Source organism: Colius striatus, chromosome 21 (genome assembly GCF_028858725.1).
Source record: "Colius striatus isolate bColStr4 chromosome 21, bColStr4.1.hap1, whole genome shotgun sequence".
In the NCBI taxonomy this organism is placed as follows: domain Eukaryota; kingdom Metazoa; phylum Chordata; class Aves; order Coliiformes; family Coliidae; genus Colius; species Colius striatus.
In genome coordinates, this window is record NC_084779.1 from 7,119,885 (window position 1) to 7,145,572 (window position 25,688).

Below are 25,688 nucleotides of genomic sequence, written 5' to 3' on the forward strand. Positions count from 1 at the left end.
GGAGGAGCTGTGCTAGGATGGAGGGCTGGAAGGCTTTTATTAATGATGTGCTGTGAGCAAGAAGAGGGTCAGCTGCTTATTTCATTAATTTTTCAGCTCTGCACAGTCTTTTTGCTCCCAGTTCCTTTTCTTCCCTTTCTCTTTGTCCCCTTCCCTGCTCTTTTCCCTCCTCCTTGCTTCTCTTTGTCTCCCAAAACACTGTTAAACCTTTCCCATTCTTAACCCCCCATTTCCCCTTCTGCCTTTCCAGTTCCCTTCCCCTCTTTTAGTTCCCCCATCCTCCTCCCTGCTCTCCCTTCCCCACCCTCCCTCCATCTCCAGGCTCCTCAGGAAGAAGCCAATTTGAAGGCTTTCCTCCCAGCCCTCAGCTGAGAGGCTCCTTCCCTCAAGCCAATCAATGGCAGCCTTTCAGCCCCACTGGGGCTTGGCAAACATGAGATCAATAAGTTATTAGCACCATTCTGTCAGCTGTAATGTGGAGATTGATTGGGGCCGGGGCTCCTGCATGCTGCCTGGCACTTCCCCAGCCTGATAAAGATGACAGATTAAGGGAATAAGAAAAAGGAATTAAGGAGTCTGGCTGTCAGAGCTGTCAGAGGCTGGAGGAGCGCTGGGTCGGCCAGGGGCTGGATGAGTGCCGTCGGACATGGGAGTGGTGCTGAAGGGTGCAGCACCAGCAGCAGCTCTGCTGGGAATCACCCACCCTTCAGCATTTGCTTTTGTCAAAGAGAAAAAGAGGTTTGTAGAAGGAGCAGCCAGAGGTGGAGAGGCTGTCCTGGGCTTGGTTGGCACAGAGCACAGGCAGAAGAGGCAGCAGTCAGGACGTGCGAGTGCGTCCCCCTGCCACCCTGCCTTAGCCACCTCTTGGCATGTTTGGGTGTTGTGTGGCATTCCCCAGGCCTGAGGGAGGTGTCTGTGTCAAAGGAAGGATGCCAGCTTTCATACCTTCTTATCACAGGTCTGTAAGCCAAGGCCAAACAACTTTAGGTTTATGGTCCCTCAGGGAAAAGCTGATCCAAGCTGAACTCTTCTGCTTTAAGCTTCCTCATTCTCCCATCTTACCCACTGGAACTTCTTCCTAGAGCTGGAAAGTGAGTCTCCCAAAGGCCTGGGCTCCCAGGCCACCCTCCCAGCCTCATTCTTTACATCTTTTCAGGAAGCAAGTGGGGATTCACAAGTTTGCAATTGCTAAGAAGCCTCTCTGCAGCATATGAAATCAGTTCAGATCTCTAAGTGCAGTGTGTCCTCTCCATCAGTGTTTCTCATGGTATGAATATTCACCACCTCCCTGTGGCTGTGGTGCATGCTGGAAAAAAAGGCATTCTGTAAGGATTTGGGAGACAAGGGGATGTTGGTGCAGCTTCTGTAATGATCCAGGCAGAGGATGGCTCCAGCCTGACCTGCACCTCCCTCTGCTCCACTCCTCAGCCACTGAAACACTGGGCAGCCCTTCTGGGTGCTTTGCTGCAGCTCAGCAAATCCAGGCAGCACAAGGAGGTGGGATGTAGCAGGATACTGTTTGCCTGGTAGGAGGAAAGGCAGATGGCCTCATAGTTAGAGCTGAGAAAGGGGATGCAGGCTGCTGCTCAAGCCTGGGGAAGGGTGGTTGGTGTGTTATACATTGGGAATCCTTCTCCTCCACTAAAGCCTTGTTTCTGTGTGTGCTGCAAGTGACTCAGGTGTAGGTTGGGGTTGGTGATGCTGGGCCTGCCTTTGGGGTGCTGCTTTCTGGGCAGTGCATTGGGCTTGGTGAGTGGTGCTGTTAGGCAGACCCAGTACAGATGGTCAGTGCCTCTTGCAGTGCTTCTCTGCTCTCGAGGAGTGACTGCAGAGCCAGTCTGCCAAAGCTGACTTCTCTCAAAGGCATCAGGAAAGGGAGAAAGCTTTGTCTACTCAATATTGCATCCTTACTTTGTACTAACAGACCATTAGTGTGTCCCATTCCTCCCTGCCCCTTGTTTCCTGGGGTTTATTTCCTTGTTTCCAAGAGCCTCTTGTCACAGGGAGCTTTAAGAGTGATGCTTAGGGGATGTTTGCACATACCTTGGTCTAGGCTTGGTACAGCCTTAGCTCGCTCTGTTGTTTGTACTGTTTGTGCTGTTAAGACTGGCACAGCAGCAAAAGGATGTTTCATGCCCTGGAGAGCTTGCAATCTAAATCTCAATGACAACCAACAAACAGATATGGATGTGGAGACACAAAGGGAACAAGGAGATAACCCAGTGCAATAGCTAAGGCTTGAAGCCTGCTGCCTGCCATATCCCTGCAGCCACGAAGCTGACCTGCTGTGGGAAGGATGCCACCTTTATTTTGCAGCTGGTTTGACATCCCCTTTGCAGAGATCCAGCAGGATTTCCCCCTTCCTTGCTAGAACTAACCCTTCCCCTTGAGCTGGCATGCCCTTGTATTGTGCTGGGGTCCCAAGTCCCAGAAGCCCTCCGAATCCCTTCCCCCAGCTTCCCCAACCATTTCTTTTCCCCATTCTCCTTGCCCTCAGTTAAATGATGGCCTGTTATTCCCATGACCTTGTGCTTCACTCTCCCTTTGTTCCATTGATTCCTGCTGGCAAGGGCTGGGGCTGATGTGCAGCCAGATTCCACGCTGCTGTGTGCAGCCTCCCTCCTGGCCCCTCGGCCGCCAGCCTTTGTTGAGAGCAGCCCTGGGCCTGCTGAGACTCTCCAAGCTGGTGCAGCTCCTCACAAAGGCACAAGCCCATGGCTGGGGAAGTCAAATCTCCAGGGTCTCTGCAAACCTGTCACATTCAGCACAGGAACAGACTGAGAAGCTGGGCTTGGAGCACCAGAACGAGCTCTGGTGGGAGCCTGTTTGTGCCAAAGGAAAGGAGAGACTGAATCAACTGAGATGCTGCCAAGACATTTCAGGCTGGTCGGTGGGAATTGTCATCTCCAGGGCTGAAGTTTGATGGGGGAGTTGAGAGCAAGGGGAGGATGTTTTCCTCCTCTTAAAATAGTGTGAAAGGAGGTGGGGGGGGTGGGAAAAAGGGACTCTTCTTGTTAGATGTTGGCTGTCTGAGCCTGGGTCATTTCCCATGTAAGCTGGCTCAGGTCTCTGTTTACAGAGGACTTCTGGGTCCAAGAAGCTTTCAGAGCAAAGCCAATGATATGGGCAGGGAATGTGAGATAGGTCTTGATCTCTTCCCACTGTGCTGTAGGGTAACACACTGCAGGAAAACTTGGTGCAGCCCCTGGGTTGGGATTCAGACTCCCTCCTGCACCCATTAACAACACTGGGAGGTTATAAATGTTGTGGGTACCTCTGTTTGCTCATTTCCCTGCTCCAGGTGAACCCCTGTGCTCAGTCACTGGGACCCAGGCTCAGTTCTCACCGTGCTGCTGATGCAAAGTGTGTCCTTGGTGCATCTCCTCTGCTGTGAATTCCTTTGTACAGAGGAGAGATAAAGTCCCTCCCTCTTTGGGGAAACTTGGAGATAGGTTTTTCTAATCTTCCCAGCTGACTCAGACTCCCAAGTTCTCTCTTCAAAGCTGATAATGAGGCTTGGGATTCTTAGATGTGTTGGTGAGGATTAGAGGCAGTGCAGGAATACAAAGCACTGTTCTTTCCAGGTGGCATTTCCACCCATGGCCTCTGCTCAGCGTGTCCCAGGTCCAGAGAGGGCTATGAAGAGCTCAAACCCACATTGCCTTGGCTTCTGCACAAGCTTGTTTTAGGGTGTCATGCCTGCATCCTTTCTCTTTCTGGTTCCAAAGCCATTGGGTGATACTTCCCTTGAGGCAGAAGTGCTTTCATCCTCCAGATGACTCCTTCCCTGGCCTGTCTCTAGTCATGTTTCTCCACAGCAGTGCAGCAGGTGAGTGCTGGAATTCCTCTCCCTGGGGAAAAGGGGGGAGGAAATCCACTTGGATTTCCTCATCTTTGGGGAAAATCTTCGCCTTTGCTCCCCAAAACCCCTCTGGGTCACCCTCCCTGCTGCCTTGTCAGGCTGGCAGGAGCCTGGGATGTAATGCAGGATCTGCACAGGGGTCCTGGGAGAGGAGGGGTCTGTGTGTTGCACTGCTGGCAGAGGGTGATCAGTGTGCTTGGGGCTTCCTCTCACACTCCATACTTGTATCATTGCCTGCCCTAACTTCATAACACCCCAGTTCTACTGATAATGCCTTTCATTTTCAGCTTTAATATGAAAAACCTGCCCAGGTTTGGCCTCCTTTCAGCTGCAGTTCAGAATGCAGGAGAGAGGAGGCAAAAGCAGGGATTTGGGGAGCAACAAAGCAAGGGGGCAAAAAAAACCCCCCCCTCAGCCATCTCTCCCCATGCTCTGAGGTGGGATGCTGCCTTCTGCAGGTGCATAGGCCAAGCAAACAGCTGCCTCTTGGCTTTTGCTGAGTAGCAATATGCTCTAAATGCACAGCCTGTCTTTGTGGGGGTGGTGGGACATCCAGGAGCTGCTCTGCCAGCTCATTTGCAAAATGTGTTTGGTTTTGGTGCTGTGAAGTCAGGGGGAGGTGGAGTGTGGCTGCTGCCATCCATCCCAGTGCCTTCACCCACTGTCCTGGTTCTTGGTGACGTGCAAGGAATGGGTTGGATGATTGTCATGTGGATGTGAAGGGCTGAATTCAGGGGGTAGGATCCTGGAAAAGGACCTTTCCTTTCCTCTTCACAACTTAAACCACACACACAGCTTTGCATACCAGTTACAGGTGTGTAACTAATGGAAATGTGACCTGCCTCTCCCCTCCTGAGAGTGGGGTCTGGCTTCTGGTAACCCTGGGCTGGAATTCCAAAGAGGCTGTTTAGTCTTGTGCTGTCCTACTGACTGAGTAAACTCGGGGTGGGTTGTTAGGTCTTTGTGCCTGGCTACTGATGAGAATTCTGCTGCTTTCCTTGCTTTAGTCCACAGCAAGTGTCCCCATGCAGCTGTGTCTGACACGTCCCAGGGCTCTGCCTTAAACAGAGGGGAATAAAAGAGGAATTTTTCCATGAAAACTGCTTTGAGGCATCCCAAATACAAACTCAGTGTGTGGGATTTGGTGTTTTGGGACAAGTTGAACCTGAGCTGGTGGAAGGAAAATGCTGCAGATCGTCCTGGAGATGGAAAGTGCTAATGTGGGATCTCTCTGGAGGTCCAGGTTGGAATCTGGAGTGCAAGGAGGCCTTTCCCCATGGCATGTGGGTGATGGGCAGGCTGTCACACCTCACTGTTGGTGCAGCTGCCAGCTCAGGTGTGTGCCTGTGTGTGCCAAGAAGTGGGTGTTTTGGAGGCTGGTGGGGTCTGACAGAGTCAGTGCTGCTTCAGAGTTACTGCATGGGCTGGGTGTTCCCCTGCAGAAGTGCAGCAAGGTTGGGAGTGAGATGGAATGAGATGGGGCTTGCAGCAGGGTTGGGAGTGAGATGGAGTGAGATGGGTCTTGCAGCAGGGTTGGGAGTGAGATGGAGTGAGATGGGGCTTGCAGCAGGGTTGGAGTGAGATGGGGCTTGCAGCAGGGTTGGGAGTGAGATGGAGTGAGATGGGACTTGCAGTAGGTTGGGACTGAGATGGAGCTTGTAGCAGGGCTGGGAGTGAGATGGAGCTTGCAGGAGGGTTGGGAATGAGATGGGGCTTGCAGCAAGGTTGGGAGTGAGATGGGGCTTGCAGCAAGTTGGGAATGAGATGGGGCTTGCAGCTTGTCCTGCTGCAGTGCCTGGGAATAGCAGGGCATGGTGCTAGTCAGAGCAAGTGTCTGCTGGCAGATGGGCTCAGGGGGTGGGAGTGGGATAGTGAGAGGAGTGATAGGAGGGTAATGAGGTGCCTTGGCAGAGTTGTGAAACCAAGGAATCTTTACTGCTCATATTCAAGCTGCTGTCACATGTAACTGGTGCTTCTGTCACCAGTTCTTCCATGGAGTCTCTTCTGCCTGAAGTACACAAGAACAAACCCTGTAGGGGTTGCTGGCCAGGCTGGGAGGGGCGAGCAGAGCAAGTTTCAAAGCCACAAATGCGGATGAGAAGGCTCCTGAGGAGGATGTGTGATCCTGGCCTCCAGCACTGAGGGTTTGCAGCATCACACTGACATTTCCAGGAGAAGCAAACATGAAGAATGAAGCTTTCTGTGGGGAGGGAGCTCCTGAGTCTGTTTGTGCTGTGTGGCCAGGTATCTTCCTAGCTTTGGTGCTGGCTTTGGGACTGATTCCACCTGGGACTTGGGAGGAATTACTGAAAGGGGAAACTGAGGCAGGGGAACTGATCTGAGGCAAACTGCCCTGAAAGGCTGACTCAGCACCTGGGATGGGAAGAGCTGAGCAAACTTGAGTGCTGTCACTGGCTGGCTCTTTGCTTTCCCACCTGCTTTCCAGTTGCCACTGTTGTTGGCTTTTGCTGTGGCTGGTTGCAAAGCTCTGCAGTTGTCTCCAAGTGCCAGTTTTGTTACCGGGCTGGGTGACGGGGTCATGGCAAAAGGAGGATTGGAAGCAGCTCGTGCTCTTTAAAACCTTGACAGTTGCAGCATGGCTCTTTGGATGAAGGCATTGCCTGGCAGGCTGTGCCCTCAGCACGTTAACTGTGTGCTCTGGGCACCAGAGGCAGCTCTGCTCTGGATCTCTTGATAAATCCAACACCAAGGCAGGAGCCTGGGCTGGCTCAGCTGAATTCCAAGTCATGTGGAGTGATCCTGAGTCCAAGGGACAGTTGCTTGGCTCCAAATATCCCCTGGAACATCAATAATTGTGGTGGTGTTCTGAAGAACACCAAGGGGGTTTGTAACCTTCCTTAACCAACATACTTGGGGCAAACTGCAGCAGCTTTCCCTGCAGGCTCGTGGGCAGATGCAACGTGCCCTGGCTCAACTACGGTGCTTGTTTGTGAGGGCTGTGTGGAGGGTTTTTCCCCCCCCCCTCTTTTTAAGATGCTGCATCTTTAACAAGCCCTTGATAGATGAGAATTTGATGCTTGCACTGACAAACAGTCTCTTCCTTCCTGCCCATATGCAACATCATGCTTTCAGTTTCTCCAGCGTTATGATGGGAGGATATTGATTGGAAATGTGCTCAGGGACGCTGTAATTGGAGATTAGATAGTTGGTGTTGCTTTGGGAGGGCTGCAGTAATGCAAAAGGCTTGAGTGTTTCCGTCCAATCTAGAGGGGGAAGATTGCTAAGGACCTTGAGGTTTTGAAGGAGGAGGGGGGGAGAGGTGGGGGGAGAGAGATTGAGAGAGAGAGAGAGAGAGATACCGTGGTAGGAAGATTCAGAGATCTGTTGTGCTCTTTTTTTCCTCTCTCTGTGTGTGTGTGTGTTGTTTTTTCCTCCCCTTTCTCTCCCCCAGTTGCTTTGCATCAGGGCATGAAAGGAGTGGAAACACCAGGGGGACAAAAGGCAACCGAACAAATGATGAAACTCAGTAAGGAAATGAACTGGATTCAGGGTTTAGGGCTTGCAAATGCTGCATTGGGCAGTGTGTGGACAGTCACGATGTGCTGTGGAGCTGTGTGGTTAGGAAAGCAGATCAAGGCTCTCAAGATGATGATTTTTTTGCTTTACTTTCATTTTTTCTTCCCCCCTCCTCTCCCTCTCTCTCTGCTCATAATAGATGTGTTGCCTGTGTGTGTGTGACTGTGTGAGGGAGAGGAGAAGCAAAATGCCAAAGTCTTTCTGGTTGCTTCTGCAAAGAGGAAAGTAGAACCTGCTCTGATACTCAGCTTTCTCATCTCTCTCCTAGATGAAATTTTAGGCAAGAGAAGAGTATGTTCTCCCAACAGCAGCAGTGAGTGTCCTTTAGAAAGCAAGAAAGCCAGAAGTGAGTCCCCAAAGGGTAAGTGCTGCTTCTCCCTCCCCCCTCACCATCCTCATCCCCTTTCCCCTTTCCTTCTGCTTTCTTAAGAGTGGAACTTAAGGAGGGAGGCTTGCAGGGGGCTGTGAACATCCAGCACAGAGGGTGCATGAAGGAGGCTCTCAGTGCTCTGTGCTTTCTTTATCTCCTCGGAGGGAAGCTGGCAGTGGGAGCCCAGGGATTGCCTCTTCATTAGAGTAATTGCTTTATGCTTAAAACCCAAAAGCAAGCTGTAGCTTTTGAGGTGGATTTTTAGGGGTGTTTCTGCTTTGCAGGTAGAATGTGGTGATTGCATGTTTAATAGAAAAGATGCACACAGGCTTATCATGCTGGCATCTGTTCCTTTAAAGGGAAAAGAAAGCCTAGGAGGGAGAACAGGGCTGCCTGGTTCTTTCTTATGCATTTATGGCACTGTTCCTATAGAGATGGAATCTGCAGAAAGCTTGCCCTTGTTTTTCTGTGCACATCTCCTGGTTTGTCTCGTGGTTCTTTCCTCCAAACGTGATCTTTAAACTTTGTTCTGGCAGAGTGAGGTGGGTGATGGAGGCTGCAGTTAATGAGTTTGGCTCAAGGTTGTGTAAATGAGGTTGTACAGGCCCTTCACCGAAAGGTTTTGTTGTGAAGTTGGGACTAATTAGCTGTCAGTAACGTCCCACCTCCATCACTGTGCCTAACCTGTACTCTTGAGCCACTGGGGACAAAAACAAGCAGACTGAAGTGTGTGAAGGTAGATCCTGCCTGGTGACTCTGGAGTCCAGCAGCTGACACTCTTCAAGGTGTCTATGCTCTGTAACCAATGCAAAGGGGACATTCTGCATCTGTCTGTCCTGAAGCCTTTTTAAACTACATGCCTGATATTATGCCATGTAGATACATATTGTGGGGACTTGTACTACATCCTAATTCCACCTAACATTCCTGTTCATTGTCTCTTGTCCCCAAATTATGATCTGAAGGGATGTGGAATGCTTGTGTCACTTCATACAACATTGCTGACACTACCTCAGAACATACTGCATCTTTTCTTGCATGTAACCCTCTGCTGCCTGTGAGCTCTTCAGTACAAGATGAGGTTGAATTGAGATTTTCCCTGGGCTTTTCTGAAAGATGTGAAGAGGAACTTCACATTTCACATCCTGCTTCTCTTGTTTACCTGCATTTTGTTTCCAGCTGCCCTATTCCTGTTAGCCTTGAAGTGTTTGTGATAGATGTGCAGTTCAGTTGCAGCAGGTTGAGTCTGAAATGCTGTTGTAGGGGCAGGAGACTCCTGTAACACACTTGACAGACCCACTGGCATCCTTGCACTTTCTGCTGGTTCTCTATCCTTGGTAATTCCAAGGCAGTGCATGCTCAGGAGCTGAGTCCAGGTAACAGCAACCCATGAGGCCTGGGCTGAGAACAGGCTAAACTTGAATCAAGCCATCTGAAACCAAACTGTTGCCTTTGGTTTCACCCTACTAAAGGGACTGAACTTGCACAGATTGATGTTTTTGCTGTGAGAGCAGCAGGGTCAAAGGATCCCATTCCATTTCTTTCCTCTCCCATTCCATTTCTTTGCTCTGCCTTTTCCCCCTGGTTCTGTGGAGTGTGTGTGAGGCAGGTGAGCAGCCCTTGGCTTTGCAGCATGCCCTCAGGATCTAAATCTTGCTCTTTAACTCCTGAATGACTCATGGGTTCCCCCAAGTCATTCAGAGAGGGGTTCCTAGGAAGCCCTGCAGAAAAGCAAACTTGTTTTCCACTCCCACTTTTTTCTCAGAAAGCCTTTCCTCCCCTTGAAGAGAGTGTGAGACCGTGGAAACAATGAGCTGGGCCTTCCACTCATCTCCCACATTACCTGCTTTTTACTGTCTTAGATCATTGGGGAACCCCTCATCTGTCCATGAGCATCTGCATTTTAAGCCTAGACTGTGCTGATGTGAGAATACCATCAAAATACTGAGAGACTGAATAGAGGGAGAGACTTTGGTGCTTTTATCTGCCCACTCCTTGCTATGGAAAGGGGGTCAAAGGAGGGGTTGTGGCCAGTGTTTCTGTGTCTTAAGCCCCAAACAGTGGGAGCACCTTGCAGCTGAGGACTCCCAGGAGGCTTCCCAACCTGCTAGCAGTCAGGCAGCGTTCTGGAAGTGATCCCTGTGATCCCAGCTCTGTGCCAAGGAGCTGGTTGGAAACAGAAGGGTCCATTCCAAACCCAGTGGACCTTAGTGGCTGGTGACCTGGGATTTGGGAAGTGCTGCTGGAGAGCAGTGCTGTAAGAGTGTGAGATTGTGCCAGAGCCCCAAGTGTGGCTGGAACCCAGATGCTGTGAGTGCACTTTGTGGTACAGGAGCAGGGAGGGGAACAGGGAGCCGCTGGAGTTTTGCAGCTGGGGCAGCTCGGTGCAGGTCTGCAGCATCTCCCTGGGCTGCACCTATCCTTGTCCCTGCCTCAGTGTGCCTTGTGTGGATAACCTTTTGCACAGGTAGGCTCTCTCCTCATCTCTCTCACACTCCTGCACAGGGCACAGCTGCAATGTCTCTGACACAGGCTTTTGAAGAGAAGTGACCCCATGGCCGTGGCACAGCTCGTGCCGCCGTGGCTGCGCCTGACAAGGCAAGAACAGAGGCAGCTGAGTAAATCACTGACTGAGTGAAAAAACACCTGTAGGGCTGGCAACCCTTCCAGCAGGGAAGCAGTAAACCTTCCCTTCCCCCCCCTCCCCAGGGCTCACAGTGTGCTGTGCACCACAGATCAAAAGAGAGCCCTATCTCAGTGGAAACAGGGCCACGGCAGCGCTGCTGTCAAACAGAGCAGAACGTTCTCGCCTCTAATATGGAAATGGGAGCGTAGCAGAGGCTGGGAGGGAGGGCTGTGCTGGCAGGTCATGCAGGCAGCTTGCTCCCCACAAGACAATCCCTCCCCCTCCCCACCCAGTTAAACCCTGGCTGGCTGGGGATCTGTTTCTCCCATACCTGGAGATGTGAAATCAAACTGATTGCAAAAGAGAAGGAGACTCAGAGCACAGCCCTGAGTGTTTTGGTTCCTGCTTGAGCTGCTGCAGAATAAATCTGGTCAGAAGCCTCATGGATTTGGGAAGGTTTGAAGGTAGACTGGAAAACACAAGGTAGGGAACAATCTTGCACTGGCCTCCTGGGGTGGGCTGATGAGCTCATCCACTGCTCCTTCTGCCGTCCTTTTTGCTATTGCAGATCATTTAAAGCAAACCAAACTCTCACTGCACCTTTGGTTGATGAAGGAGGCCAGAAGCAGAGCTGGACTACAGCTGGGCAATTTACACCCAGCCTCTGTCAGTTTGTTCCCTCTCTTTGGGAGGGGGCTTTATCCATGGGTTGGTTGGTTTGGCAGCTGATGAGGTCGAGTGTAGGAGTAATGCTTCACCCTGTTCTTGCCAACAGCTTCACTGCCCCCCAAACCCCTTCTGCTGAGTGTGGTGGGAGTGGGCTCAGGCTCCCTCTGCCCTGGCAAGGGACAGCTGAGACAGCAAAGACCCTAAAAGTGTACTGGCTTTGAACCTGGAGTTCCTAAAGCTTCCATTGTGGTTGGGGAAAGGAAGCCTGGGCCTGTGGGTTTTGGTGCAGAGGAGAGGAGATGGACAGATGGGTGCTCCTGTCTTGTCTGGGATTGCCTGGGGAGGACAAGCCTTCTAAAAACTTGGTGGAAAGGTTGTGCAGCAACAACATGTCCTTAAGGCTGAGCAGCAAAGCTGCTTCCAAGAGCCTGAGCCACTGCCATTTGGACCCTGTGGTGTTGGTGGAAGGAGGAGAGGTGGGCTTGGGCAAACAGGGAGGACGTGGAGACTCAGCAGATGCCTCCCCAGTGACCCTGCCAGAGTCCATTTCACACCTGGCAGCTGGAAGAGATTTGGCGAGCTCAGCCTCCCGCATTACCCCCTGGTAATGACAAAAGCAGACAGCAAAGCTTCAGCAAAGCTGGAATTATCACTGGCTGAGTCATGTGAAATCTTCCAAGTTTTAAGTGTGGCAATCCAGCCTTTCCCTGGCCTCCTCCTTCCTCTGAGCCTCCCCTTGCCACCCCCACTCCCCCTCCCCTCCTCGCACCTGAAATCTGCTCCGTGCCTGATCGGATAGAGTTTATGGTAATCAAGTCATTAAGTGTTATTAAATCCCCTCCCCCCCCCCTCCCTTTTTTTTTTTTTCTCTAATGACACAGCTGTGGGAGGGAAAAAAAAACCCCAGTGTTTTTCTAACTCAGCCTGTGGCACGTGGCTTTGCTCCATAGACCTTTGGTTAAACGCATCAGAAGGGAACTGAAACAGTTGGTGCACTTCTGCGTTCCTGGGGGAGGTGGCAGGAGCTGCAAGGGAGTGGAGGAGGATGTGGGAAAGGGACCTGGAAGGGAATTCTGTTCCCTCACCCCTCTGCTCCTTCCACTGGTGTCTTGCAGGCTCAGAGTGGGAGGGAGCATGGCCGTCATCCTCAGCAGCGTCTCTGTTGTGGGGCTGGATGCAGAGCGTGCTGCACACAGCCCAGGATGGGCACCCAGCTCCTGGCATGGGGAAAGCCATCGACCTGTGATTGACACAGGAAGCCTGTGGTGTCTTGGAGGCAGATACATGGCACTGAGATCAGTGGTTGCACATGCAGCCACAAACTGTTAAGCTGATGGAGAGCCTTTGCTGAGCTGCACAGCTCACCTGAGCTGGAGAGGACTGAAGTCTTGTCCCTTTTGCTGAGGAAGAGTGCCCTGGGAGCTGGTGCTGCAGCCCTTTTTAACTGAAACTGAAACAGCTCAGACTCATCAGCACTGTCATTATTATTGGAACATAGACTCATCCTCTCCTGTGTTTTAGGGAGGAGGTGGCTCCATTACCAGATGTGAAGGTTACATCCCCAAAACCTGAGCCCTGCTGTGTGTTTGGGTGTGTAAGGAAGCACTTGCCACTAATGGCCCTTCATTCTGGCCAAGGCAGAGTTGAACCAATCCCTAAACCACTGTGGTTTACAGGTGCTCTGTCTCTTTGTACCGCTTTGGCTCAGGCTGTTCTTAGCTAGCTTAGGAGCCCTTCTCTCACCTGAGAGAGACCCACAGCTCTTGTCCCAGCAAGGTGACCAGTGCCCTGTGTATTTATCACAGTGCTGACACTGGTGAAAGGCAGATGGCTCATGCTCAGAGTCATTCCCTTGAATTTGGAGCCAGCCTGGCAGCAGAGTCTCCTGCCATGAGCCCCCAGGGACTGTGTGGGATGAGGTGGATGAAGGAGCATGAATGTGGGGCACACGGTAGGGTGGTCTTGTCACTCACTGAACACAGCGGTGGTCTCGTGGCTGCAGCATGGGGGGAGCCCCTCCTGCTCCCTCCCTTCCCTTCTGCCTCTTTAGCTTGTTACTGGGAGTTCCTCTCTGAGTAATGAAAAGGTTTTGCCTGTGGGGAAGATCCAAGATAAAATAGTGTTAGAGCAGCCACTGCCAAGGCAGAGAAAGGTAATTACCCTGAGTTGTACTTACAGTAAACACAAAGCTTCTGTGGTTTTATCTCCCTGATTGTGAGGCTGTGCTGCCTGCTGCCCATGGAGCAGGCAGGGCCTTCCCCAACACACCTCCCTGCTGGGCTGGGCACTTCTGCAGAGGTGGGTGTCATTTTAATGGCCTCAGGGTGCTTAGCCATATGTACAGACCTGAAACAACATGATGCAGTGACTTCCCTCTGCGAGCTGGGCAGGTGGACTGTCATCACTGTGCAGTTGTGAGCATCACCTACACCGTGCACTCAGGCATCTCTCAGGTTGTTGTGTCCTTGTGGGTGTTCAGAGAGGAAAGAGCTGCGTGTGGGGTCAGGTATGAGTTGAACAAACACAGCTCACATCCCCTGAGATGAAAGGGTGAGAACCCAGGGAAGGCTTTCATCATCCTCCTTGTCCTTTTTGCCTCCTTGGGGGTAGAGAGCTCCCTGGGTAATTTTGTGTTATTATAATGCAATGTTTGCTGCTTTGGGGCGAAAAAAAGTTGTTCCTGGGTTTTTTGGGGTGCTGTGGCAGTTGGAAGCTGTAGGTTTGTCTGGATGGAAGTGTGCCCATGCTGTAGGTGTGTCCTGACCACATCTAATGGTCCAGCTTGGAGTACAACAGGGGTTGGTACATCAGGTTCAGTGTGCTGCAGAGTCGTGGAAACTCCGCTCATCTCCCTCTACACCCCTTTCTTTTACCCTGTCCCTGCTGTGATTTTTGCACTGTATTTTCACTCTGGAAAACCAACCCCAAATCTCTGTGCTCTTCAGAAAACTCCCACACCCCTCTGCTGGAGGACTCTGTGACTCAGATGACCCCAGAGGAGCACTACAGACGCATGATGTCCGCGCTCAACGAACACGGCACCTTTGAAGAGCAGCAGCAGCAGCAGCGTCTCTACCAGCTGGCCAACAGCATGGCAGTGCCCAGCCACGGAGGTACAAGCTCTTAACCAAGGGGAACAGTAGAAAGGGCTCACTTTGCTGTTTGGTGTAAGGCTCCTGAGGTGTCCCTGAGCCACAGGAGGAGGATTTGTGGGCTGCAGCGTTGGGTGTTTGTGGTGCAGTGAATGCAGGTGCTGCTAAAGGGTATCTCACAGGCAGTTTCTCCACCATCTGTGTGAGGGCATCTGCCCTCAGCCATCCCTAAATGCTAATACTTCTGTAGCTGTCTGAGGGGGTGCTACACACTGGTGTACTGGAATAGATGAGCTGGTACATCACTACTGTGTGTTTTGTAGTGGCAGAGAGAGGGCTCCTTTCCTCCTGTACTTCAAGAGAAGGCTCATTTTCCTCCTGTACTTCAAGAGAAGGCTCCTTTCCTCCTGTATTTCAAGAGAGGGCTCCTTTCCTCCTGTACTTCAAGAGAAGGCTCCTTTTCCTCCTTTATTTCAGGAGAGGGCTCTTTTTCGTCCTGTCCTGAGGGGATAAAGGTCCTACATGAATTGAAGGAGTAGCTGGTAGGTTTTGCCTGGATGTGGAGGGAGCTGACTGACTCCTGCTGGCTGCAGCACCCCGGGCTGTGCCTGGAGGGGGCACCAGGCAGTTACAGGTTCCACCCTGGATGCTCTGCCAGAGCATCCCCACACAGGCTAAAGGCTCCTCTGCCCACTGCCCCATCCCTCAGCTGAGCAAAGCCTGTTGGCACTGGCCCAGCTTGGCTCAGAGTAAAGCCACACGTTCTACTCGAGTCCTCTGATGCAGCACTGAGGGAAGGAACTCTTGCTGTCTGGGTTAAGCAAAGGCAGGGAGACAGAAGAGGTGATGCTATTCCAGTCCTGGAGACAGAGTGTTGAAGTGCCACTGGAAAGCAGTGCCATGCAGGCATTTGTAACCCCTGTGTGGGCAGCAGGCAAGGAGAGCTGAGGGGTACCTGCCTGGGCGAGCCAGGGAAGGAGCACAAAGCAACACTGGCACAGCATCCAGCAAGAGCTGGAGGAGAATCTCCTGTCTGGAGTGTAAATCCCCAGGGCTCCTTGTTAGGTTAATGAAGAGGCTGTCTTCTTTTCCACTCTGTTTGATTTGATTGGCTTCTCTGGGGGCAAGAAGGCGATTCCTTTTCGCTGCAGAGTAAGGATTTGCTTATCAGCAACAGGCACAGCGTGAACCTGTGCTGAGGCACAGCACAGTGAGCGTGGCACCTGCTTCTGTGAGTGCTGCTCAGCTGTCCCAGGTGCTTCCAGAGCTGCAGAGGGAGCAGGGTACACAGGTACAGGGCTGGAGTCTCCACACAGACACAGGGCATCACAAGAAGGGTAACACACACAGCCATGCAGGTTGTGCTGGGTGCAGCACAGCGTGTGCTTGGCACAGAAGGCTTTGTGTATCCTCACAGTCACAACAGACCACTCAACCTGAACACTGGAGCCCAACTTGCATCACCCCTCTCTCCCTTCTCCATGCAATAATCAAAGTAGCTCATTACATTAAAAGCCTGCAAGGTCTTTGATGGTGGTGATGATGAAATTCCCTCCTCAGCATTCCTTGGGTGAGGGGGTCATGCTGAGGTTTTGGGGTGAGCAGGGGAGAGAGGAGCCTGCCCAGGCTGACTCTCCCCCTGTGGAACATTGACAAGACACAAGTTGGTGTGTTTTGGATTGTGTCCACACCACAGGGCTCTGGTTGGGCTGTAAGTGATTAGTGGCAGTACAAAGCACAGTTTATCTGTGGGCTCACATGGAGGCACCAGGAGCATTAATAATTGAGAAATAAATGTTAATAATTTAGAAATCTTTTCTTTTTAATTGCTTTGCAACCCTTCCCCACCCCCCCCCAACCTTCCCCTCCTCCAACCCCCCTCCCCTCAACTCTCCCAGTGGCATTCATCCCACATTCTGATTTCAAGTCTGTCTGCGTGCCTGGAACCTCCATCCGCCAGCGTCCCGCTGTCAATCAGTCTGATTTCCCAACTGTCAGAGTGCAGGGTTGTAAATAACAGATCCTCAGGAGGGGAGGGGGCTGTGTGAGGAGGGGAGGGGGGTAGGGAAGCAGGGGGTGGGGGGAGAGGAGAGGAGAAGGGGGTGTGCGCAGGGGAAGGGGGGTTGTTGCGGTCATTCAGGATCAATGCGGTGTCTGGAGCTGGCTGCATGCCTGGCTGCTGAATTACAGGCACCGTGGCAAGGAGTGACCTGGGGCTTTCAGATAATTGATTTATAAACATTGAAGGTGCACACAGGCCCTGGCTCAGAGAATTCTCTGGGCTGTCGATGGGATCTGATGGCGTTTGCTGCTTGCCTGTTAGTGGTGCAGCTCGGAGGGATGTGCCGGTTTGTGTCCCCTCCGTTTGGGGACAGGGGTTGGGGTGGGGCACAGATGGGGGTGGAAGTGTTTAGGTACCAACATCCTTCTTCCTGCCAGTAAAAATAACAGTTGTGGTAAGTGATTCCACCCCAGGGCCTCCAGCCCTGACCACCTCCAAGACTGGTGAAGCTCGAGCTGGGCTGGGCACGGCTTGGGGTAAGAGGAATAGGGATGGCTGGGATTTCCAGAAGCAGAGGAAAGCAGCACAGAGGTACAGAGGAAGGCAAGGAGATGGAAAGTGTTACCAGGGTCAGGCAACACTCTCCTATTAACCCAGCCTCATGAATCACTTGTGGGGGGAGGTCTGATCTGCTGCTGCATATGGAGCGGTGTGAAACCTCCAAAGCTGACCAGGGTGTGTTTGTTAAGATAAAGCTCCCCCTTCCCCTGCTGTGTTTGGGTTTCCTTTTGCAGAGTGGTGCACAGGGAAGGAGGTTTCCTCTGCCTGTGGGTCTGTGGCTGTGCATGGTGTGAATGGCAGCAGAGGGTTTGGTGTGGGGGATAAATAAGCAGGTTGTCTGTAGGCTGGTTTTTAAATAGGTACAGGAACTGAGGGCTTCCTGATGGTTAACTGTGAGAGAGTGGCACTCTGGAGAAAGCCTCTGTCAGTGCTGCGTGTCACTAGACCTTCTCAGAGGTCTGTGCAGCAGGGTTGCTCCCTGAGAAGGTGGGTGTGATAGCAAGCAGGCTGGCTGTGCATCTCCTGCCCTTCCCTGAGCTCCTCATCCCCGTTAAGGTGTGCTGGGCTGGTCCTGGCCGTGCCTGCCTCATCCATCTGCACTGACACCCACCCTGGGAGGACCGTGCATGTGCATGTCCTGGCACTGCACAGCCCTCCTGTGTTCTGCAGTGTTTAAGGAAGATGCATTTCGTTCTGCCCTGCAGTTGATGCCCTGATGAAAGTGTCTAAGTGCCTAAGGCTGGAAGGGGCATCCTGTAGCCCATCCTCATCTGCCCTGTGCCTCAGCCCTTTCCTACAGCGGGTACAGACCTGCTGGGGCTGGGAAGAGCTCTCACTCCTTGCCTGGGTGAGAGCTGCAGCATACCCCAGGCAGCTGGCTTGGGGGGATTCACCATGCTTAGGAAGACAGCTTCTGGTGCTCTGCTGTGCTGCAGCCCCCCGCCCGGCCGTACCTGGGAGCAGGGATGGGCGCTTTCTGAGCGGGCCAGTGGGCAAGAGTAGGGGGAAACAGCCCCCCACCCCCTTCTCTCAGCACCAGTGGGGCAGGGAAGGCTTCACAGCAGGAGATGTTTTGGGGGGGAAGGAGGGGGAGCCCTGCCCTGCCAGGGACTCAGAGTGCAAACCCTGCAGCCCCCGGGGGCTGGAGAGGCAGCTCCCTCCCGCTGGGGCAGGTGCTACAAGCCCAGGGGGCAGGCTCAGGAAAGCCTCCCTCTCCTTTTAGTCTTCCCCCCACCGTCCATCCTTCCCTCCCTTTTCCCCTCCTTCCCTCCCTCCCACAGGAAGGCAATTAAACAGCAATCCACCCCCTCCCGTAGTTGCACAATTTCCTCCGCTGCCAAACTCCCTTGGTGAGGCGGATCCTGCTCCCAGCCCCGAGCCCGGCTGACTGACTGGCTGGCTGACTGACTGACTGACTGACTGACTGGCTGCCTGACTGACTGGCTGCCTGACTGACTGGCTGACTGGCTGGCTGACTGACTGAGTGACTGACTGGCTGGCTGGCTGACTGGCTGGCTGACTGGCTGAGTGACTGACTGGCTGGCTGGCTGACTGGCTGGCTGACTGACTGAGTGACTGACTGGCTGGCTGACTGACTGAGTGAGTGACTGGCTGACTGACTGAGTGACTGACTGGCTGGCTGACTGGCTGGCTGGCTGACTGACTGGCTGGCTGACTGACTGAGTGACTGACTGGCTGGCTGACTGACTGAGTGACTGACTGGCTGGCTGGCTGACTGACTGGCTGACTGACTGGCTGACTGGCTGGCTGACTGACTGGCTGGCTGACTGGCTGACTGACTGACTGACTGACTGGCTGACTGACTGGCTGACTGACTGGCTGACTGGCTGGCTGGCTGACTGGCTGACTGGCTGACTGGCTGACTGACTGGCTGACTGGCTGGCTGACTGACTGGCTGGCTGACTGACTGACTGACTGACTGACTGACTGACTGACTGGCTGGCTGGCTGACTGGCTGACTGGCTGGCTGGCTGACTGACTGGCTGGCTGACTGGCTGGCTGACTGGCTGACTGGCTGGCTGACTGGCTGGCTGACTGACTGAGTGACTGACTGGCTGGCTGGCTGACTGGCTGGCTGACTGGCTGACTGACTGAGTGACTGGCTGGCTGACTGACTGACTGACTGAGTGACTGACTGGCTGGCTGGCTGACTGACTGGCTGGCTGACTGACTGGCTGGCTGACTGACTGACTGAGTGAGTGACTGACTGGCTGACTGGCTGGCTGACTGACTGGCTGGCTGACTGACTGGCTGGCTGACTGACTGACTGGCTGACTGACTGACTGGGTGGCTGACTGGCTGACTGGCTGGCTGACTGACTGGCTGGCTGACTGACTGACTGGCTGACTGACTGACTGGGTGGCTGACTGACTGGCTGGCTGACTGACTGGCTGGCTGACTGACTGACTGAGTGAGTGACTGACTGGCTGACTGACTGACTGGGTGGCTGACTGGCTGACTGACTGGCTGACTGACTGGCTGGCTGACTGACTGGCTGGCTGACTGACTGGCTGGCTGACTGACTGACTGGCTGACTGACTGACTGGGTGGCTGACTGACTGGCTGGCTGACTGACTGACTGAGTGAGTGACTGACTGGCTGACTGACTGACTGGGTGGCTGGCTGGCTGACTGACTGGCTGGCTGACTGACTGACTGAGTGAGTGACTGACTGGCTGACTGGCTGACTGGCTGGCTGACTGACTGGCTGGCTGACTGACTGGCTGGCTGACTGACTGACTGGCTGACTGACTGACTGGGTGGCTGACTGGCTGACTGGCTGGCTGACTGACTGGCTGGCTGACTGACTGACTGGCTGACTGACTGACTGGGTGGCTGACTGACTGGCTGGCTGACTGACTGGCTGGCTGACTGACTGACTGAGTGAGTGACTGACTGGCTGACTGACTGACTGGGTGGCTGACTGGCTGACTGACTGGCTGACTGACTGGCTGGCTGACTGACTGGCTGGCTGACTGACTGGCTGGCTGACTGACTGACTGGCTGACTGACTGACTGGGTGGCTGACTGACTGGCTGGCTGACTGACTGACTGAGTGAGTGACTGACTGGCTGACTGACTGGCTGACTGACTGGCTGGCTGACTGACTGGCTGGCTGACTGACTGACTGGGTGGCTGACTGACTGGCTGGCTGACTGACTGACTGAGTGAGTGACTGACTGGCTGACTGACTGACTGGGTGGCTGGCTGGCTGACTGACTGGCTGACTGACTGGCTGACTGACTGAGAGCCCGGGGCAGGGCCGGCCGGGTCCCCCCGGGTCAGGGCAGCCTCAGGCCCAGCCGGGTTCCCCCCGCACCCCGGGGCAGGCCCGGCCGCTCTTCCCCCGCTCCGGGCACTTGACAGCCGGCAGCCGCGGAGCCGAGGAGCCGGCTGTCGCCCCAGGGGCTGTGCGGGAGGGCCGGGGGAGCCGAGGAGCCGGCTGTTGCCCCAGGGGCTGTGCGGGAGGGCCGGGGGAGCCGAGGAGCCGGCTGTCGCCCCAGGGGCTGTGCGGGAGGGCCAGGCCCCGAGCAGCCCCTGGCAGCAGCCGTGTGGCCCGCGGGGAGCCGGCGGCAGCCCTGGGAGCACCGGAGAAGCGGCTGAGGGCTGCGGTGTGGGGTGAGGGGCAGGGGTGTGGTGTGGTGGGTGTGTGTGTGGTGTGTGGGGTGTGTGTGGTGTGTGGTGTGGTGTGTGTGTGGTGTGGTGTGTGTGTGTGGTGTGGTGTGTGTGTGGTGTGTGAGGTGTGTGTGGTGGGGTGTGGTGTGTGGTGTGGTGAGGTGTGTGTGGTGTGTGTGTGGGGTGTGTGTGTGGGGTGTGGTGTGTGTGTGTGGTGTGGTGAGGTGTGTGTGGTGTGTGTGTGGGGTGTGTGTGTGGGGTGTGGTGTGTGTGTGTGGTGTGGTGAGGTGTGTGGTGAGGTGTGTGTGGTGAGGTGTGGGGGGTGTGTGTGGTGGGGTGTGGTGTGTGTGTGTGGTGGGGTGTGGTGTGTGTGGTGTGTGGGATGGTGTGTGCGGTGTGGTGTGGTGGGATGTGTGTGTTGTGGTGTGTGAGGGCTCCCAGCACGGAACAGCAGCTCATCCCTGTGTCCCCTCTGTCTCGGCAGATCTGCTGCGGGCGCGGCAGGAGGCGGCGGCGCGGAACCCCGGCGCGATGGAAGCTCACATCCCCTCGGCCAGCAACTCTTCCAGCCAGAGGAGGAAGCAGGGACTCCCCCAGCACAGGGACACGCACTTCCCAGAGAGGTACCACGCGGGGGACGGGCTTGGCCGAGCCTCTCGCACGCCCCGGGGGCGGGGGCAAGGGAGTGCGCAGGGGTGCTGGGAGGGGAGCAGTTCCCAGGGCTGGTTTACTCTGCCCCAGTGAGGTGTTCACGCCTCCCGAGGCGTTTGCACCCTTGGGGGGGGGTGTCTGTGCATGGGGGGCTGCTTTGGGCTTGGGGCTGCTTTGGGTTCATGCACGTTCACATCCATGCTGCAGACTGTCTGGTGGGACCTCTCCCAGTCAGTCCTCCCTCACTCTCCAGAGCAGACACCAGGCTCTGACTTATTCTTTGGCACATGGCAAGTGAAGATGTTTTAAGTTAGCGTGGTACAGCATCCTCAGATAAGGAGAGAGAGAGAAAGAATGCACTGGGATGGAAGAGCAAGAGCAGAAACGTTCTTTCTTCGAGGGAGAGGGAGGCACAGCTTGCCTTTACCACTGAGAGGAGTGCTGGAAAGCTGATTCCCACCCCTCCCTTCCCTCCCCCAGGAAATTGTAGCTCATTTATCTTGCTCTGTGCCATGAGCCATTCCCTCTGCAATCAAGAACTTCAGAAGGAAATTAAATTAAAGCTGGGTGCATTTCTGACAAGGATAGCAGAGGCAGGACCTGGCAGCCACGGGGACACAAAGCCTTTGGGGACCACGGGACAGGCTGTGGAAGGCTCCAACCACCAAGACTGTTTTTGGCTTTCATCATGGGGTTGCAGGCTGCAGTGTCAGTTCCATAGTGTGCACATGGATGTGTCGAGCTCAGAGCCACCCTCCCCTCACTTACAGCCTTAGAGATGCCGTCTGGTTTTCCTTCTCTCTGACCCAACGTGTAGGGGGGGATGGATAGACCTGGTAAAACTTTCTGCTACAGGGTGTACTTTGGCTAACCCAGCCCATGAAATCCAAGCCCAGTGCAGGCAGCCCTGGGAGGAATGCAGAGATAGAGGAGTCTGAGTGCAGCCAGGCATCAGGGAAATGCCTCCAGTTGTGTGTGGCCTGGAGAAACGCCAGGGCAGCCTGGCTGGGAAGGCAGGGATGGAAGGGTGGAGGATGCTGATGGGGAGGTGCTGCACATAGGAGGGGCAAACTGAAAATGGACTGGATCTGTATCAAATCCAGAGGTGCTTGCCAGTGCCAGGCAGGTGTTGTGGCTTATGGAGCTGGGCTGGGCCAGGAAGGGTTAAATCCAGCAGTTTAAGGAGGTGGCTGGAGTTAGGGATGGTGTCTCCACAGTTATGGGAGAGAAAAGCTACTCACTGGTTCTAGAGACAGAGACTGAAGGGCAGGAGTTAATGGTTGGGAAGGACCAACCATTTCATCCTGATTTAGTTCTCCAAATAACCCTCTGAGTAGCTGTGTTGGCTTAAGTGAGGGGGCAATCCTGCAAGGGGAGCTGGGGGGCACAACCTGCCTTTGCTGTTGAGAGAAATACCAGCAGGACCTTGGATTCAGCTTTCAGGAGTGACTCTGTGCCTGAGCTTCCCTTGCTGCACAGTGACAGCAGGTTGAAAGCAGGTTGTACTGAAGGGTTGGGAAAGCTTTTGAGCACCTCAGTTTGTTGTGTGAAGCAAGGATATTCAAGACCAACGTGGGGCTGTGTTGGGGGAATGAAGCAAAGAAGCTGTCTACTCCTTTGTGCCACACACTGTAGTCTTGTTTGTGTCCAAGACTGAAACAAGGCTCATTATCAGTCCTGGTTATGTTTCCCCGTGCTGCTCCCAGCTCAGACCCTCCATACAGGAGCTGCTCTAGTGCCTGGGCAGAGTGGTTCTCTAAGGAGCTTTGAGACCAACCATTTGAGACATCACCATGGTGGGCCTGGCTGGGCACGTGCTTCCTTCTGCCAGGCTAAGGCATGGCAGGTCAGACAGCCTGTTCTTCCTGCAGCCTTCAGGGAGGGTGTGAGGAAGGCCCTGAGTGTCCTCCCTCCTTGGCCAGGCTCTCAGGGGTGAGAACCCTCAGCTAGCAGAGCTGGGAGCAAAACAGGGAGCTAGAGCTATGCACCAGAGTCATGACTTAGTCTGCTTGAGGTTAGGTCACACGGTGGTTATTTCTCCCCAGAGGTCTGCAGCCACCTGACTGTCACCAGAGGTCAGTGAGCGGCCTGGTTGGAGCTGTCATGTGCCAACTGCTGTTTGCACATTCACCAAAGCACCCACAGGTGGTTTTGGGGTATGTCAGGAGAAGCCACAGCCACGTTGTGAAGTAGTAAAGCACTGGATGGGTTAATGTCTGTCTGCCATTCTCCCTGTTGCTGTTACTGGGTTTGCTTCTTGGCTGCCATGGTCTCTTGTCAACAGGGTGAATCAAAGCAGCCTCTGTGCACCTTTACTGTGAAGTTGTAGAAGCTTGCAAGGGCTCAGGTAGGCACTGCCAGAGGAGGAGGCAGGGGAGGGAGCTGGCTCACAGATGTAGGCAAGCTGGAGGCAGATTTATGGCATCTCCCTTCCCAGAAGCAGAGGTAATGTTGCATGATGCAGGGGATGGGAAGTGTTTGGCATGATGTTACATTTCCATCTCAGCTTCCTATCAGGAGATCAGTGGGGATCAGGTCAGCTCCCAAGCACAGCAGCTTTGTGGGCAGGAATAATGAGTTACTCCAGACTCCAGCCATTCATTCTGGCAAAGCAAGGAGGGGGAAACCCATACTGGTGACCCAGTTTTCCTTATCAGGACAGTGCTGCTGCTGTTGCAATGAGAGGAACACAGAGGCCAGAGGGAGCTAGGTGCAGAGTTTTCCAGTTTCCAGGTGTGAAGAGTGATGAGGCTGAGCTGGGGAACTCTTGGGAAGATGAGCAGGTTCAGACATTTGTCAACTAGTCATCATCCATCTCTGCTGGTGGAGAGACAGGCTGGTGGGTTTAATGATGCTAAGCACAAGGCTGCTGGCTCTGAAGGAGTTAACACAAGTGTATGTGTGTGTGTGCACAGACAATAGGGATTTTCTTGGAGCAGGTTCCAAGGTCCTTTTAGTGGAGTAGTGATTCCTTCAGCTCTTCTCTCCACCTTCATCATCTGCTGCAAAGAGTTTGTAGAACTGACCTGTCTCACCAGAAGCAGGCTCGAGCTGCAGGCTGGAGGATCCCTTTGGTTTGATGGGTTTGGTCTCCTAGATCCTTCTCTAGATGGATCCAGACTTGGATTGTAGAACACCCAGGACCTGGTGGCTTGTTTGAAAAGATGGTGGAGTTCAGTGTTATAAAAAGACTTGGAAGAGGAAAGGGTACAACTAAAAGGTGTCATTGTCACAGCTCCAGCCTGGAGCACGTCCCATCTCCAGACTGCTCTGTCTCCTGCAAAAGTGGCAGGTGGCTGTGCCCTGCAGAGATGCAGAGTTGTTTGGATCCTACTCCTTGGATCTTGTCTCCAAAATGTCTTGGCAGTGCACTTGGTTTCACTTGGGTCGTTTAGCCTGGCGTGTTCCTAGCCAGGGTGCTCATCTCTTGGTACGTGCTGCACAGCTCCCTCCAGATTGTACTCTGGCCTTTGCAAGGAGCAGACTGCTGCTCCCAGAGCTGCCTCCTGTGTGTGAAGCCTCAGCAGCTCTTCCATTCACCTCCTCTTAGGGAAAAGCTTTCCTGTGGCACGAGGGCTGTGTGGGAGAACCTGCCCCTATCTCCCAGGAAGGAGAAAAAGCACCTTACAGTCAGAGAAAGGACAAGTGTTTGAGGCAGGTACTTTGGAAATAGCATCCAGCTGTCTCAGCTGTCCACAGGAAGCATTAGGGACACAATTCCTGTTCCAGGACCGTAGACAACTATGGGGTGAAGGCAGGAGGAGTGCCAAGGAGCAGGAGAGGTACTGTGTGCCTGAGATGCCATCAGCATCCTGCTCTGCTGGGGTCCTGGCATGCTGAGCCCTGAGTTGTGTCTGGGAGAGATGCACTTACTGCCCTTCCAGTGCAGAGCTGACACACACTGTGCAGCAGCCAGAGGCCTTTCTCAGTGCAAAGATGTGCCTGTAGTACCCAGCAGAGAGTTTAGTGTTGTGTTCTTTCCATCTGCTGCTGTTAACCATTTTTACTCTGGCCACCTAATTCCTCCCTCTTGCATCAAGGAGACTTTTCCTTCCACTCCTGCCTCCTTGGGCACCTTCTCCTGTCCTCTCTGGACACATTCTCTCTCCTACTCTTACCTGCTCCAGCCTCACCCCTCCTCTGCTCTGAATGCTGTATCCTTTCCCTGCTCTTTGCACTTGGGAGGATTCCTCCCTAGATCCCAGCTGGGCTGAACATTGTGCAGAGCAAAGGCCAAAGAGCTTGACCTGATGTGACTAATTTGGTTTTGGCATCAGTTTGGAGAGTGAGGGAGTGATTTCCCCTGGCAGCATCCACCAGGCCCTCTCAGTGCCCCACAAGGGACGTGGCTCTGCCTGCAAATCCCAAACACCATTTTTAGCAAAGCCCCTCTTTGTTTGTTTCCCAGAAAGCCCTTTTCATTTTCTTTCTTTCCCCTTCCTGGCACAGTGTCTGCAGATGCCAAACCAGCAAGGAGATGTGTGCTGCTTGCCTATTACCTCAGGTTTAAAGTGTCTCTTCCTATCAAATGCAAAGCAGAAGCAAGCAGAGCTTTCATGCATTCTCTTTTTCATCCCCCCACCCCTCTCCCGTGTTCCATCCTTTCTAAATTTATTTCCATGCCTTGCCAGTTTCAATCTGCATTGCCTGACCCTCCTCACATCCCCACTCCCAGCCTGTGCT

The 25,688-nt window shown here is 53.8% G+C and overlaps 1 protein-coding gene across 3 annotated transcripts in view; it reads left to right on the top strand.

The window, feature by feature from the left end:
* Window positions 1-25,688, top strand: part of SAMD11 (sterile alpha motif domain containing 11) — a 158,983-nt gene that overhangs the window by 113,311 nt on the left and 19,984 nt on the right. For all 3 annotated transcript variants that reach the window (XM_062012846.1, XM_062012847.1, XM_062012848.1), the window contains 3 exons: window positions 7,668-7,760; window positions 14,010-14,177; window positions 20,839-20,977. In XM_062012846.1, the coding sequence (XP_061868830.1) occupies window positions 7,668-7,760; window positions 14,010-14,177; window positions 20,839-20,977 (400 nt within the window). The remainder of the gene's footprint in view (window positions 1-7,667; window positions 7,761-14,009; window positions 14,178-20,838; window positions 20,978-25,688) is intronic.